The sequence below is a fragment of the Ursus maritimus genome (genome assembly GCF_017311325.1).
Source record: "Ursus maritimus isolate PB19 chromosome X unlocalized genomic scaffold, ASM1731132v1 scaffold_X1, whole genome shotgun sequence".
In the NCBI taxonomy this organism is placed as follows: Eukaryota; Metazoa; Chordata; class Mammalia; order Carnivora; family Ursidae; genus Ursus; species Ursus maritimus.
The window spans coordinates 3,859,971-3,876,655 of NW_024423319.1; the positions used below are offsets into that span (position 1 = coordinate 3,859,971).

Below are 16,685 nucleotides of genomic sequence, written 5' to 3' on the forward strand. Positions count from 1 at the left end.
CATATCTGGGTCGCAACTGCCCCAAATATCCCACCCGTGATCTTCTACAAAATTAGAGTCTCTTCAGGAGCGCGTGTGGGGGGCTGCTCTATGCGAATGCAGCCTACGATAACCGATAACCCTTGTGTCTCTGGCAGCCCTATTGTCTACCCTCTGAACTTTCAGACGGATCTCACTTATCTGTGGCACCTCCTACCCCAAAACACACAATAGCAATACTGCTGCTAAATCAAGGCTTTCCCGCCCCACATTAATACTGGGCACATCTTTGCGATAATGATCCCAGTTTAAACTACTTCCCTCAGGGGGTGGTGTTGGGATTAACATAGTGCTTGGCAAAGAACATGTGCTGGGCAAACGTAAGCTTGCCTGCCTGCCTAGACAGAAGCTCCCAGGTGCAAGGGACTTTGACAACTACTTATTTTGGGTCTCTTCAAAGTGCTTAGCACAGGCTCTGCCCAGAGCTACCTCCTAGGTCCTGCCTGCCAGCCCGTTATCAAGTTTGAGGTGGCCTTGTTCGCTGCACTGCTGATCTGGACCACCTCTTTAGCTGAGGGCTCTGTGTACCTGGGCAGTGACCTATAAAATGTTAATGTGTTGCCCAGAAGGGAAACTTGTTTAAAAGGTGCTTAGGGCCCATTAACCAGCTGGGGCCTGACTTCAGGGGACTCAGGCCAGGGCAATGCGCTGAGAGGGAAAAGTTGGAGGAAGGCGAGTCCAAATGGGGGAGCCCTGGACCCCCAGAGTGGGGGTGGGGAGGAGCTGCTGACCAGAGGAGGCACATCTGAAATGGAGACAGAAGGGCAGCGCTGAACACACTCGCTCCCTTCTGTCCTGGGTGGGGAGGTGGCTGTACTTCACTAGGGGTTCCCCTTCACCCCTGCCGCCTTTTCCCAGGCCTAGGCGAGGCGGCCGCCCAGCACCCTGGTTAGCTGGCTGCCTTTGAAGGCTCTGCGGTTACTGTGTGAGCTCAGCTCGCGGCCGGGGCTGAGCAAACAGGAAGCGGTGCACATCCTGCACGCCGCCCCGCGGACGCACTGTCGCGGCACAGGCCCGGAAGGTTCTGCGGGGGCTCCGGCTCCGACTGCCCCCGCTGCCCGAGCCCCGAGTGCCCTGAGCCCCTGCAGCCCTGTGCCCTCCCCTCGCCCCGCGAGGTCGCCCTCCCGCCGCTGCTCCCCCCGGGTCCCCCACCGGGGCGGACTCTTTCCCAGGCCTCCAAGCCCGGGCAGTGGGAGCCCTGCCCCCACACACCCCCACACACCCCCGGTTGCCGGCGAGGGGAGCATGGCCCGTGGAGGAGTGAACTGGGGTGCTGGCGCCCCCGGCCTGGCCAGTCGAGGAGGACAGAGCCAAAGAAGTATGGTTTCAGCTTGGGGGAGAAGGACCTTGTCTTCCCTGAGCTCACCCCGACGGATGGATGGTCAAAGGGCGTGGGGCAGACTGGGGGACAGCGGGGAGGAAGTCACAAGAACATCTTGGGAACAGGGGAGGGCCAGCCCAGGATTTCACAAGTGCCACAGAATGAAAAGCCTTAAAAAGATGCACACCTTTTACCCCAGGATTCCCCTTCTGGAAATCTATCCAAAGGAACAAATTATCGATGTGAATATTTACCTTAAGGATGTACCACAAAGAGTAAAAAAAAAATGAAGCCAACCTAAGTTCATCGGTGGGGGCCTGTTCAAATAATCATGGTACATTCATGCAATGGGCTGCTTGGTAGCCATTACGAATGGCATAGTTGAAGAATATCTCATACCATGAGAAAATCTCAATGATACTGTATTCAGTTTGACAAGCAGATATCAATACAGTTTGTGAAGTGTGACTTTTTTTAATTGTTAAAAGTTTTAAAATGGCTCTGTTTAGGTACAAGTGGCCCACAAGAAACTGCACATTTTTTAAAATGTATGATTTGTTTCAACATATGTATACATCCATGAAACCATCATGGCAACCAAGATAGCAAACATATTTACCACCCCCAAAAAGGTCTTTGTGCTCTTTCTGACCTCTCCCCCCCATCCCATCAAACCACGGATCTGCTTTCTATGCAGTATGATTTTTGTAAAATAGAGAGAGAGAGAGAGAGAGAAGTAGTTAAATGCTCAAAAATAGAAAAAGATATTTATCCAAATAGTATAATAATGGAGAATTTTTAAATTTTCTTCTTTTGTGTATTTGTGTTTGCTAAATTATATGTGATGAATATGAATTGTTTCTATAATAAGAAGATCATTGAAAATAATAAAATATCTGCCACAGATAACCCACGAAGTGAACATTCTAAAACACACACGTGTTTAAGAAATGCCTCTTGCCTGGGACATTTGCTGGTGGTATGAAGTTGCTTGCGAAAGCCTGTCTTTTTCATGGTGATGGCTGTCGTGATGATAAATATACAGGCTACAGGCGGGGGGGGGGGCACCAAGGGGTTTTCACTCCAGGCATGAGTGCTCTGGCAAGGCTGGCTATGGGCATGCTGGCGGCAGAGGGGATGATAGCTGTAGCGAGATGGCCATGACGATGACAGCAGTGGTGGGCAGATAGAGGCGGATGGCTGAGGGGTGTTGACTGGAGGGGTGGCTTCTCTAGCAAGTGGTGGTGATGGCACTGGGGATGACTGCCCTAGTGACCCCTGCAGGGATGTCGTGATGGCTGTTAGGGTGATGACTGTAGGGATGATGGTTGTAGGGGTCAGATCACTGTGGGAGTGACTAGCTGGAATAACGGTGACAACCATGAGGCGGATTGTGAGGGTGCTAGCAGCAATGATGATGACTATGGGGGTGACGGCCAAGGATGCTGGCTGTAGGGTGCTTGCTAGAGTGATGATGGCTGTAGGTGTGCTGATGACGGTGGGGATGACTGCAGGGTCACGGTTGGAGGGGTGTTAGTGGTGGTCATGATGAGCTTGGTGATGCAAGGTGACCAGGAGCATTGGCCTAACGGGCAGGGAGAGATGGCCCAGCTTCTGGCTTCTGGCTTCTGGCTTCTGGTCAGCAGGATAAGAGGCTTGAGTAGGCCATATCATGTCAAGCCGATCGGCCACCTCCAAGGAGACGGAGCAGGACAGGTGATGATTGACATGACACGGCAGGGTAGGGACTTTTCTCTGCTTGTTCAACCTAAGAGCCGTCTGTATCAGAATCTCTGGAGACTGAAGTTGGGACTTCCTTCCTCCCTAGGGGCCGGCAGGGGCTGCGATTGCTGTAAGAGCAGGTCACGTGGCAGGGCTTCCTGTATGCTGCCGCCGCCGGGTGTCCATGGCCCGCACCCCCAAGCTGCCACTACAGCACTCAGAGTGGCAGCTAGAGGCTCGGTCCATGCCGTGCCCCCTGGACAGTGCTGGTGAGGCTGAGCAAGAGGCCTCGACATCTCGACACCTAGGATTGCAGGGACAGAGCGTCACCCGTGTAGAGGACCATGTTGCGCCGCAAACCCTCCAACGCCAGTGATAAGGAGCCTACTCAGAAGAGAAAGGTGAGGAGCATCTCTGGGAACTCACTTCTTCCTTCCCTCTGCTCTCTCAACCCACCCCCTCCGGGACTCTTAGAAGTGGGAAGAGCCAAAGGCCGGACGTTTGATCTGTGGGCAAGAGCCATTCTCCCAAGGGCAATGGGACAGGGGCCCAAAGGTTACTAGAGTAACAAAAGTACAGAAGAGACTTTTAAAATCTAGAGAATTGGGGTTACAGACCCTTAGAAATCTAGAGTTACAGAATTCAACCCTATAATGACGGGATAGAGATCTAAAATCAGGGGCTAGAATCCTAGACTGGAAGTCAAGAATCACAAAATACACTTCTTGAATTGCATCCTAAGACTGTACTTAATTCTCTCTCCCCTACGCTGGTCCTGCCACTGCTTCTGCCCAAACACGGCCTCTCAGGAGCCATCTCACTCAAAGGGCCCTGCTGGGTCACCCAGATAAGCGCCATGATGCTCCTGGGGCCCTTGCCCTCTGGCCATAGCCAGACTCTGCCCATTTGCTTTAGCTCTGCTGCAGCTCTCCAGGCCCACAGAAGAGGTGGCCAACCTGGAGAGGGGGCCCGAGGTAATTTCTAGACTCAGGAAAAAGCTCTCCAAACCTGCAGTGGGATGCAGGGAACATACAGGTTCTTCCCAGGTGGGGAGAAATTATTTGTAAAGAATGAGGAATGAAGCTGGTGAGATGTGAAGTAGGGGCTGAGGAGGAAAAGTTTAGTGGAGGGATTCTAAAGGCCAAGAGGAAAAGCAGCTGTCATGGACAGTTGAAATATTCCTCTTCCTGGAGCAGAGGCCAGACCAGAAGATTCCTTGAAGACTGCCAGATCTAGGTTTCTCCAGTTGGATTTGAGGATTTCTAAACTTATTGTTTGACTTGATTATAGAACTCTCCCAAGCGACCAGCAATTATACTCCACACATCCAATGGGATCCTAGGACCATCCCCAAGCAGGCCTGAACCAGGTTCAAGAGACCTAGGCCTAGCCTCAAGCCACACTCGGGGGGCCTCCAGTCCCTCACTGTGCCCTGCTGTTTTCCCCAGGAGCTCAGCCCAGGTGCCCTATAGGGGAGCCCCCTTGTCAGGGGAGCAGCTCCCAATTGGAGGCCAAGCCAGCTGAAAGGCTGAGCCCCTGGGCACTGGAGTGTACATCCTGCCCCATCTCAGGTCCTGGGGTGGCTGCCACTTCCGGCTGTACTCTCGCCACCCCAGGTGCTTCTCCAAGTTGCAGGGGAGGTGGGCAGAGTAAGGTAGAGATTCACGAGTCTTCACACACTCTCCGTCACCCCCATCCAAGCCCTGCTTGGCGCTAGGCCCATCAGACTTACCATTGGCTGCTGCTCCTGGGTGAGCAGGTCCCACTTCCCCTTGCTCTCTGGCTGATGGGGGTGGGAAGCAGAGACTGCTGTAGACATTGCTGGGCCCCAAACCACAGGGGAGCTGAGCTGGGGGAAAGAGCCTCAGAAAGAGCTGATGCTTTGACACTGGGACCCTGTGCCATTTCAGATGGAGGTGCCCAGGGGCACACAGAAGCCGGAAGTCCCTGTCTTTTTCCCTGACTTCTATTATCCGGATTCTGTATTTGGTGGCTAGGCCTCTGGGATTCTCCCCCCAGGCTTCTCCCAGGAGAAGCAAGGCCTGTGTGGCACTCTGAGGTCCATGTCCCTCTAGGGAAGATCATCCAGGCAAACCCTGCCCCACCCCTGCCTGGGCCTGGGTCAGCCTCAAGAGCCACTCTCCAAGTCCCAATACCATGGAAATGGCCTTGAAGAAGCCAAGCTTCCAGAAGGTAGAGATAGCATCTTCCCCAGGACCAGAGGCAGCAGCCCAGCTCCAGCACCATGACCTTAGGCGAGTCCCTTCTTCTCAGTGGCTGAGGTGATGTGCTGGAGGGGAAAGCACAAAGGCAAGTGAGGCCTCTCTCTCCTGCCCCTGCTCCTCCTCCCAGGCCTGCCAGAAGGGAATGTGCTGGGCAGAGGGCAAGAAAGTGGAGCTGAAATCCTACAGGTTCTAGCTGTAGGACCTTGGACAGTTCATTGACCTTCTTGGGGCCTTGGTTCCTTCATCTTGGAGGCTAGCTCTTGATCTGCCCATCTCAGGAGGTTGTGTAGATGGCCTGAAACAAACAGGAGAGTGCTCTGTCGCGGGCATGCTGTGCACCCGAGAGTGCATGCTGCAGGCGTGGGCGGGCGCGGGGAGAGCTGCAAAGAAGACCAAGCCTCAGTCCCAGCCCTGAAGGGGAGGAAATGAGACTTAAAGGCACTAAGAGCCTGTGCTAAGGGAGGACTCGTCCCGCCAGGTGCCATGCACTCTACCCTTATCTTAGCTCGTTGGCTCCTCATGAGAACCTTGTGAAGCAGGGCCAGATATTGCCTCTATCTCTGTTTTATGCCCAAGTCTCAGAGAGGTGAAGTGACTTACCCAAGTTCACACAGCTAGTAAGCTGCAGATCCAAGGCTTGTCAGTCTCCAGAGTCTTAACCCCTTCTCCCTCTCTACTCTCCTGTCCCCCTACTGATCCCAGAAGCACTAGAAGAATCTGATGAGCATAAGAGACTCAACCCATGAGTAGGAAAGCACCCCTCTACACGACACCCCCACCAGCATACACATTGCATTTCCAGTGGCTTCTCGTTGCCCACAGGCCAATGCCCAAGTTCCTAGGCATGGCTGGCCAGGGCCTTCCACGGACTTTTCTGCTCCACCCAACACACCAACTATGCTCAGAATGTTTCTAACTCTCATTCTTGTTTAAACCCTTCCCAGCTCCTCTTGGAGAAATCCTGGCTGCCTTGCATGGCCCAGCTTAAATGTGCCTCCTCCTCCTTGAAGCCCTCTTGAGCCCTTCCTCCTCCATGCTCCCACTCACTCTCCTGGAAGCTCCCTCCAAACACCACCCACAGTTTCCATTGCACTCAATGCATTTCTATACTGGGAGGTAACTTAGTGAGCTCTGAGCATAGCAACACGCACAGGCTTCCAGAGTCACAGACCTGGGTTCAAACGCCTGCTCTTGCTGCTGCCCGCTGTGTAACTCTGCCTCAGACATTTCATTTCTGAGTCTCAGGCTCCTCAGCTGGGTGGTAGGGATGTTAAGACGGGGCTGTGGTGGAGCTGGAGTGAGCTGGCACACATGAAGCTGTGGACAGGGTGCCGGGCACATGAGAGGTGTTCAACCCCTTTCTTACCAGATTCCCAAACATGCACAGGCCAGTGCCTGGAGCCCATAGGGTGCCGGGTAGATGACTGGTATGCTGAAGGGGCTGAGGGGCTAGTTGCAGAGACACCTGGCAAAAGCCAAGCTTGCTTAGGAAGCAGGGGAAGAAGATGCCAATGTGGGGCCAGCGTGAGGCTCTGAGGGGGTGATCAGGGGAGGCTTCCTACAGGGGGCAGCACCTTTGAAACTGGATTTGGAAAGTCTTTCTATGGACATATAATATCTGTCCAAAGAAGTACATAAATCACAAGTGTTCTACCCAGTGAATTTCCATAAGGTGAACATTCCCTCATAGGCAACACCCAGATCAAGAAACAAAGCACTTTTGGGGCGCCTGGCTGGTTTAGTCAGTAGAGCATGCAACTCTTGATCTCAGGGTCATGAGTTCAAACCCCACGTTGGGCATAGAGCTTACTTAAAAAAAAAAAAAAAAGCACTTCCAACACTCCAGAAGCTTCTTTCATGCCCCTGCTGGTCACTACATGTTCTCTTTTCCTAAGGGTAACCACTATCCTGACTTCCAACGGCATAGCTTAGTTTTGCCGGATTTTGAACTTTCTGTACAAAGAACCATATAATGTACTCTGGTGGCTGGCCCCATCTGCTCGACAGTGTATCTGTGAGATTTGTCCATATTGTTAGGGAGAGCTGTACCAAGTTCATTGCTATGTACTATTCCCTTCAATGACTGCTGCAATTCCTGTATCCATTCTACTGTTGGTAGGCATGTGGGCTGTTTCCAGTTCCATTGGATTTTGAAGGAAGGGAGAAACTATGGTTGACAGAGAAGGGTGGAGTGTTCCAGGTGGGGCACGCCCTGGGTAAGAGTCTGGAGGGGGTGAGAGGAAAGGCTAAGCCCACGTGGACATTCCCTGAGGGGTTGCTGTGTTAGCAGTAGCACCTTCTATCCTCACAGCAACCAACCAGGTAGGTGCCCTTGTCCTCATTTTAGCCATGAGGAAATGGAAGCCCAGAGAAGTTGAGGAACTCTCCCCGCTTTACACAGCTGGTCAATGGCAGAACCAAGATGTGACCACCGGCCAGCTCACAGACACTGAGGGCTCGGGAGGTTAAATAACTCCCCGAAAGTCACACATCCCAGAGTTGAACTCACCAATGTCTGATGCCAGAAAAGTAGCTCTTTCCAAGAGGCCCACATACTCCCCTTGGACATGGAAAAGGGGCTGACAGTGTAGGGTACTACCTCCTGCCCTGCACAGGACCCCCAGGATGGCCTCGCCCCAAAGGGAAACCAGATGGAAAATCCAAGGGGACTCAAGGATTTCACCTCATACCTGGGAGGGGGACCATTTCAGGGCCATCAAAGGCTTTCAGGATATTTGGGGTTGACCCCGAGGTTGGCGGTAGGCTGGGCAAAAGGCCACACTGGCTGGTCCCCACACTTAGTCACCTGAAGCACGTGTTTAGTCCTTTCCATGTCCTTGGGCTGAGGAGTGGCCAGCAAGGCCCAAGTCCCAGGACCACCCCCACAGTACTTTTGGATTGTTTCCTCCCACTTTGACCTAAAGCTGGGACACAGGGGCCCTGACATAAGGTCTCCGTGGGGCCAAAGGCCTCCCTCCCGGCCCCCAGCCTGCAGATTAATGACAGGAAAAGGAAAGAACTACGGCCTGGTGGTGAGTTTACTCTCCCCAACAAAGCCCACTTCCGTTGCTGAGCCTACCCTCCTGCATGCTTTCCAGGTTTGCAGTCCCTGGGGCTTCTGGGGCGACTCTCAGCCTCCCAGTCAGCAGACCAAGCTGAGGGGCGGTGAAGAAAAGGCCATAATAGGTCCCGTCAGTCTATAAATAGCAGCTCAGCCTGCCCTCCTTGGGCCCAGGCCAGCCTGGTGCCCACCCTCTCTCTGTTCCCTCTTTTCCAGGCAATAAGAGGAGGAAGTTATCCAGGCAGCTGCATCCTAGCCATTCAAGAGGAGGAAATAAACAAAAGGTGGAGGAGAGACGGGGAAAGAAAAGGGGAAAAAGAGGAAAGAATAGTGGGCGGGGAAAACCAAGGAAGGAGGACGGAAGAGATGCACGGGAACCAGAGCGTTTGCCCCACGGTCATGCTCTCCCCTGCCTATGCCCACTCATGGCCTCCCCTTCTTTAGCTTCTCAGTGCAGCACAAAAGAGGCTTTCTGACTGAGGCCGTAGGTGTCCAGTCCAGGAGGCACTCGTGGTGGTAGTGTCTGCTTGGCCTGACTGCTGACCTAGTTGCTGGTCTGCTAGCTTGCCGCAAACTCTAAGAAGGTGTGGCCCCTGACCCTGATTGCTGACTTGCCTTGGTCAAGACCCACCAAGAGAACTAAAGTCCCCAGGAGTCCCCACTGTAGTCTCCAGGAGTTGGGGACAATTGTGTGTGTGTTGGGGGGCAGGTGATATTGCCCCGACCCTGGGGGGTTGTCACAGGACCCCCCTTCATAGGAAAGAGGATGTGAAACTTTCAGCTTTGTGTGGGTTTGGGGCTTCAGTTCCTCAAGCCCTTATCTCTGGTGTCTGCAGTCTATCCCGCTCTATCCGTATGGCCATCTGTGAACCCTGGTTCCTGTGTGTGTCTCTGGTCTTGACTGTTGATCTAGATTCAGGCTCAGCCTTACTTCTTTTGTGTAGAGCCTGACCCCTTACCTGCCCGGGCCTGGCTTCTGGCTGCTATCTTGCCATGCGCACACATACACAGTTAAGAAAGCTCATTTCCTGAAAACAGTCTCATCAGTGCAAACAGTCGGCCGGGTTTAAAAGTCCAAACACTGGCACACGTCGTCATCGGCAGTAGCCAGCTCATCACGTTAGTGGCTAAGGTTAAAAGCCGAGATGAAGAAAGAAAAAACAGCAACTTTCTTTTACTAAATGAGCTCCAATCATTTATGTCCCAAACCTGTTGGCACCTTCTCTTAATAGGCTTCTACTGGGGGTTTCCAGAAAGCAGAATGCCAAGTCTTGCCGACTCCTGGGGGAATTGCCTTGCTCTTCTGGGGACACACAGATCAGACTGGAGACCTCAATGTGTTTACCACTATCGCCTGACAGGGACCCCTTGTTTGCCTCAGGTTCAGAGCAGAGAGGCGGCTGCGGGTTGGGGAAGGTCTGCTCTGTTACGTTAAAGGTGAAGCTATCGTCGTGCTGAGGTACGTCTCTAGTAGGAGCTAGGCTTTTGCTCAGACTCATTTAGTCCTTGCCTCCAGAATTCTGGGGATCAAACTGCAGGTGCTGGTGGACATGTGGTCTTTGTCTGAGGCCCAGCTGAGGTTGGAGACTCCTGAGGTCCAGAGCTTGCTCTGGAGCCCGCAGTCGGGGCTCCTCTCAGCGGAAAAAGAGCAGGAAGCCTGGTAGTTCCAAGGACACCTTGATGCTCCACCTGTGGCGCTGCCTTGTCCCTTGGGCGGTGCACGTGCCAGGAGCGCGGACCGCTCCCTCTCCTTACTCCGCCAGCCATTTTCCTGGCTACTGACGGCCTCACCTCTGCCTCTTCCAGCTCTCACTTCAGCGCTCCAGCAGCTTCAAGGATTTTGCCAAATCCAAACCCAGCTCCCCCGTGGTGAGCGAGAAGGAATTTAATCTGGATGATAATGTGAGTGGCAGAGCCTCCCAGGGGGATCTGGCTGCAGGCCCCGGGTGGGGGAAGAGGAGATCTGGGGATTGTGGAGGAAAGCCTGCTTACATACAGAAGGCCAACCCTCCCACCCGCCAAAATTCTGGGCCCCAAGAAATCACCCACATTGTTTTCAATTATGGATTACAGTTGACCCTTGAACAACATGGGTTTGAACAGCACGGGTCCACTTACATGCGGATTATTTTCAATAAATACAGTACAGGACTGTAAATGTATTTTCTCCTCCTTATAGTTTTCTTAACGTTTTCTTTTCTCTACCTTATTTATAGTAAGAATACAGAATATAGTATGTATACACACAAAATACGTATTAATGCACTGTTATCAGTAAGCCTGCTGGTCAACAGTAGGCTAGTAATAGTTAAGTTTTGGGGGAGTCAAATGTTATAGGTGGATTTTCATCTGCTCGGGGTGGAGGCAGTTGGCGCCCCTAACTCGCACGTTGTTCAAGGGTCAACTGTAATTGTCAAATTAATTACAAATTAATAGGGCTGAGTGTGGGACTGGGGCTAGGAGGGAAGGGGATGGGGGCCTCTCATTCCCACCCCTCATCCTCTGCCAGGACCTGAAGGCCTCTTTCTGCCCCTAAATCCTGGACCTCCTCCTTTGTTGTCACAGATTCCAGAAGATGACTCAGGTGTCCCTACCGCAGAAGATGCTGGGAAGAGTGGCAAAAAGCTGGGGAAAAAGTGGAGGGCCGTGATTTCCCGAACCATGAACAGGAAGATGGGCAAGATGATGGTGAAGGTGCTGTCAGAAGAGATGGTGAGGCCTGCGGTCTAGGGGAGGGGTGGGGGACAGGGAGGACAGGCGGTGCTCTGGCTGGGTGTGAGCATGTCCACCTTGACGGCCATAGCTCAGGTACTGGGCCTGAGGGCCTGATTCAATATCAGAAGGAAGGTCATATGGCAGGAGAGCTGGCTCAGCCATGGACCTGGCAGCAAGGCATAGTCCTGAGGGAGCAGGGGTGGGGTCTGAGGAGGGATGAAAGTCTAGGTAACAGAAGCTTCCTAGGAAGGCAGGCCTGGTGGTGGGGGGGGGTGGAGCTTGAAGGGGAGATGCAATTGCCTGAAGCAAATTCATCCACCTCAAAGTTTTGCTTGGAGCTAGCGTCTGAGATTGGGAAGACGGGATTGGAAGAGGTGAGAGAAAAGAGAAGGCTGGCTTGGGCCCAGGGAGAGAGGGTGGGACAGACAGCTGTGGGGCAGGCCCGCGCAAGTAGCTGACGTCACACAGCCAGTCGCCTGTGCTCCTGGCTCCTGTGGAAGGTGCCCGAGCCAGCTTGTACCAGCTCCTACCCGCTGAGGACAGCAATTGGTCAAACTTTCAGGAATTTTGTGAGCCAGGTGTGAAACCCAACCATTACTAAAAATTACATTCTATAAGCTTAGAATTAAATAAATTCTATTGAAAATAAAGAGACTATGGGCAAGCTTCAAAACTCACAATTTCCTGATTCTTACACTACCTTTCACTGCTTTCTGTGCTCTTGAGGTCATTTGCCTCTATAGTCTCTGTGTGGTGGAATCAGCCCCCACGGGGTGCTGCTCAGTCAGCGACCGAGGGGGGGGGTATTTACAGCACAGGAATTGGCAGCTGCTAGGAATCGGGGCTCTGATTCCTAGAGAGTCTATTGTGAAAGGGTTACCACCGCCCTGAGGTGTGTGGTGAGGCGGAGGAGCTCTGGAGTCAGGCCAGCTCGGTTGTGGGTTTCTGTGTGGCCTTGGGAATGTTCCTCCATGACTTCTGCTCTGTTAACTTGGGGTGATCATAGCACTTACCTTCAAGGGTCACTGCAAGGATGCAATGAACTGGCAGGCATGCCTGGCCGAAGGAGTACGGCGGAAGGCAGTTCCTTGCCCGTGCCCCTGCGTGCTGGCCTGGGCCCTGGCAGCAGCTCGGAGCACTGGCTCTGGCACGGCAGCCTTTCTGCGCAGACGTCAGTACGTTACACCCACAGAGCACATTCACACAGCACCCCGATTGAGCCTCGCTACCTGAGGTCGGCGGGGTGAGGACGGTCATTCCCACTTCACAGAAGCGGGAACTTGGGCTCAGACAGTGAGGTGCAGCCTAGGAGCGGCAGAGCTGGGGCTCGAGGCGGGCCCCAGTCCTCCAGAGAGCCCAGGTCCATTTCCTCTACACCCAGCGCTGCCCCATGGGCATCCCAGCCAAGGCTGCTCAGGGCTCCCTGCCTCCCCTCCCCTGTAGGGAGACACTCTGGAGGAGGGCTCAGCCTCCCCGACATCTCCGGACTGCAGCCTGGACAGCCCCAGCCCTGAGAAGATGGCACTAGCCTTTTCTGAGCAGGAGGAGCGTGAGCTCCCGGCACTTAGCCGCCAGGCATCCACAGGTGAGTAGTGGACGGAAGGGGACATCTGCTGAGTCTGGAGAAAAGGACTGGCTTAGGGCCATGCAGGTGGCTGTCTGGTAGGGAGGTAAGAGAAATGAACCTTTACAGTTTGCCTTTTGGGAACTTTCCCAGCCCTCTTCCTGTTACATTTTCACAGTAACTTCATGGTGCTGGCACTATTACCCCCACTTTATTGACGTGAAAACTGAGGCTCAGGGACATTTTCACTTGCCCAAGATGACCCAGCCTTGAACTTAGGTCTACCCTGAAGGAGCCGCCACTTGCTGTCCCCAGGCCCTGGAGGGGCCCAAGGGAGACGATGAGCCCCACTGTGCTCTTGGAGTAGCCCACCCCTGCCCTTCCAAGGGAAGCTAGAGGCTACAGTCACCTAGGCCTCTGACATCCCAGGCTAGGGGTGGGGGTAGAGGGTCTCCAGCTGGGAAGTCTCAGCCTCTTAGACTGCAGCCCTTGGTTTGCTGGGCTCAGGGCACCACTTGGCATCTTCTAGATGCCTATGGGGTTGGACAGGTTCCAGCAGCCTCTCATCCAGGAGAGGCTGTATGCTCTGACCTGTAGACCCACAGAGGCACTGGCCTTCTCACTCCTCAGGCTAGTTCTAAGTTCCCTGCTCTTTCTCTGGCTCCATAGACACCTCTCTGCCCCCACTGCTAGCCACTTATAATGCCCTTCATCCTGCCTTTCCCAGAGAGAAAGAGCTCTTCTAAGTTTCCATGTGATGTTGTAACTGGATGCTGAGTCTTACTATGTACGGAAAGTAAAATACTAGCTTAGGGTGTGGTTTCCCGGGTGGAAGGTGGCTTCCAAGAGCACTGGACTGGGAGTCAGGAGACCTCGAGTCAAGTGGCCCCAGTGTTACCAGTTATAAGGTGAGAGGTCTAAGACTCTCGTTGCCCTCTCTGGCTTCAGTTTTCCTTATCTGTTCATTGGACCCAGTTGGTCTCTAGAGGTCCTCCCAGTTTGCTCATTCTTTAGTCTGTGAGCCACTTCTCCTTCCATGGTCAACTGTTTTCATGTCTGAGGCCCCAAAGGTGAAGCTGTGCTCCTGCAGGGTGGCCCTGGGATTTCTAGCCACAGCCAATGGAAGGTACCTGCTGGCTACTGTCCCAGCTGTCTTGGGACAAAGGTGACCCTCCTCCCTGCCCCTCTCCTGCAGGCAGTGAGCTCTGCAGCCCCAGCCCAGGCTCCGGCAGCTTTGGAGAGGAACCACCTGCCCCCCAGTACACAGGGCCCTTCTGTGGCAGAGCACGAGTCCACACCGACTTCACTCCCAGTCCCTACGACCATGACTCGCTGAAACTGCAGGTAAGGTTGGCGTCTAGGCCTCTCCTGAGCCTGGCAAGCTGTGCCCGTAAAGGAGGCTGTACTGAGCCAAGGTAGGACGGAGTCCATGGAAGCCAAGGGAATACCCTTCTCCTCTCCCCTGCTCCACTCTGCTCTTCTGTCCTCCCACAGAAAGGGGATGTGATCCAGATCATTGAAAAGCCACCTGTGGGCACGTGGCTGGGCCTGCTCAATGGCAGGCTGGGATCTTTCAAGTTCATCTATGTGGATGTGCTGCCTGAGGAGGCTGCGGGGCCCGCCCGTCCCAGTCGCCGACAGAGCAAGGGCAAGAGGCCCAAGCCCAAGACTCTGCATGAGCTGCTGGAGCGCATAGGCCTGGAGGTTTGAGCCGGGACCTGCAGTGGTGTATAAGATCCAGGGAGGCACACTTGCCCCAGGGATGGCGGCTGGGGCCCGGCCAGCTATGTGGGAAGGGAGGGATTCCAAGCTGGGGTGGCTTGTAAGTGGCCACACTGGTGGTCTGCCTCTGCCCNNAGGAGCATACGTCCACGCTGCTGCTCAATGGCTACCAGACACTGGAGGACTTCAAAGAGCTGCGAGAAACACACCTCAATGAGCTGAACATCATGGACCCACAGCACCGGGCCAAGCTGCTCACGGCCGCCGAGCTACTGCTGGACTACGACAGTGAGTGGGTTTAGGAGCTGAGTGGGGTGGTGCCTGCAGGTATTCCAGGGAGGGGAGGCCTGTCCCGGCCCAGCCCCCTGACCACACTCAGCCCCAGCGCCCCTCTGTAGTGGAAAAGCACTTTCCACACTCAAATTCCAGTCTCAGGCAAAGTTTGCAGACAGAGGGGCCTTGGGGATGATCGGGTCCAACTCCCTTTGGGATCAAAGAGGAGACTTAAGGCCAGAGAAGGTAAGGTACTCACGGCCTCCAAGCCAGGTAATAGTAGAGCCAGTAATCCAGCGCAGGTTTCCCTGCTCCTAGCTAGGTGCTGAAGAAGTTTGAGCTCCTGGGCGGGGTTGCTGGCTTGGAAACCGCTCCCACTTGTTTCTAAGCCCAAAAGGGTGAGAGGCGCGGGGGTGGTGGTTTGTGTCCAGAGGGAGAGACTGCCTACAGTGGACTTCCCAGAGTCCCTACCCCCTCACACACACAGGGGCTCCCTGCGGCTTCCGAACACCCTCCCACATAAGGCCCAAGCCCCCTCCTCCCATAGTCCATCTCCTTCTTTGCCCCGGCAGCCGGCAGCGAGGAGGTGGAAGAGGGCGCTGAAAGCAGCCAGGAGCCGGTGGCAAACACAGTGTCTGAACCCAAAGTGGACATTCCTCGAGACTCGGGCTGCTTCGAGGGCTCGGAGAGCGGACGAGATGAGGCAGAGCTGGCAGGCGCTGAGGAGCAGCTGCACGGCCTCTCCCTGGCCGGAGCACCTTGAGGCAGAGGTGGCGGCACAGGCCGAGGCTGGGCCCCAGCAGCAAAGACTGCAGGGATGGACCCGGCCTCCCACGGTGGCCCAGACCCTGGAGGACTGGTGCTGAGCCTGGCCCCGCTCCCCTAGGAGCGCCCAGGGCTGCAGGGGCCAGCCAGGGCCCCATGGGCTTGGCTGGAGTGGATGAGGAGCCACCCAAGGGCACATCCCACCCGCCCAGCCCCCTCCCTCCCCCAGCTACTGACAGCACAGAACTTCCAGGCACCACCTGCTCCCAGCCACAGCAAGTGGGACACTGAGGGGACACCCTACCCATGCCCCTCACCACCGAGGCCCCCAAACCCTCCTCACCCCCACACCACTTTCCCCTGTCACGCTGCTCCTGAAAAGGGGGCCAAGTCAGTGTTTCGGGTCAGTTTCAAAACCCTAGGGAAGCTGGCCCTTTAAAAGGACCCTAACTGATCATGGGTAGATACAGATTTCCCCAAACAAGGCTTGAAGAAAGCCACATGTACCTTTCCCACATTCCTTCTCCTTAACTTTTTTGGAGGTTTGGCCACTAATTGGTGGTGATTAGAATGGATGCTGCTGGGGGCCTTGCCAGCTCTGACATTCTGGGACATTAAATGTCTGCTCTCCTGTTACCTGTGGCCCAGGACACCAGTGGGGTTTACTGAGGGAGCTGAGGGGGCTCCTGCCACTCATTCATTCCATACCTCCCCACAGAACTCAAGGCAAGCTGCAGCTTCCCCCAGCTTAAAACAATGCCCAGACCTCATGCAACTCGCACTCTCCCCTTCCACTCCTGGCCCCATCCAATGACACTTCCCCTGAAGGCTGATGGCAGATGGTCAGATCTGGCTTCCAAGGACAGAACTGCCCCCACGAAAGTCACATGCAAGTCTGAGCTCAGACTTGGCCACCTGTATGGGTTCTTACAAGCAAAGAAAGCACGAAGCTTGACACTGGGGAGTCCGCCACTCCAACTTGGCTTTGCAAATGTTTTGATGTACCTTGGACTCCAGAAGGGGAGGAAGCGTCTCTGTTGGTGGGAGCCTCCCTTGACCTCAGTACCAAGTCTGTGCCCTGAATTCGCAGAGTGACCCTTCCCCAGGGCCCAAATGGCCTGGGGACAGTGCCCACTACATCTAGGACTGCCTGCTTAGTAAACACACTTCTGGACCTACTATGAGGAACTTTGGTAAAAGCTAGCTTGGGGAAGGATTTGGGTGTAAATATGAGGGGATGGAGGGGGCTAAGTTCGCAGCAATAAACATAGGTAGAAC

The 16,685-nt window shown here is 54.4% G+C and overlaps 1 protein-coding gene across 1 annotated transcript; it reads left to right on the plus strand.

Annotated features, from left to right (window-relative positions):
* Positions 1-3,340: 3,340 nt before the first annotated feature.
* On the plus strand, positions 3,341-16,685 carry SASH3 (SAM and SH3 domain containing 3). The gene is made up of 8 exons (XM_040627225.1): positions 3,341-3,483; positions 10,175-10,270; positions 10,934-11,080; positions 12,527-12,668; positions 13,843-13,991; positions 14,142-14,351; positions 14,507-14,657; positions 15,215-16,685. Exons 1-8 carry the CDS (start codon positions 3,427-3,429, stop codon positions 15,403-15,405), a joined length of 1,143 nt encoding a protein of 380 aa, XP_040483159.1. The 5' UTR covers positions 3,341-3,426; the 3' UTR covers positions 15,406-16,685.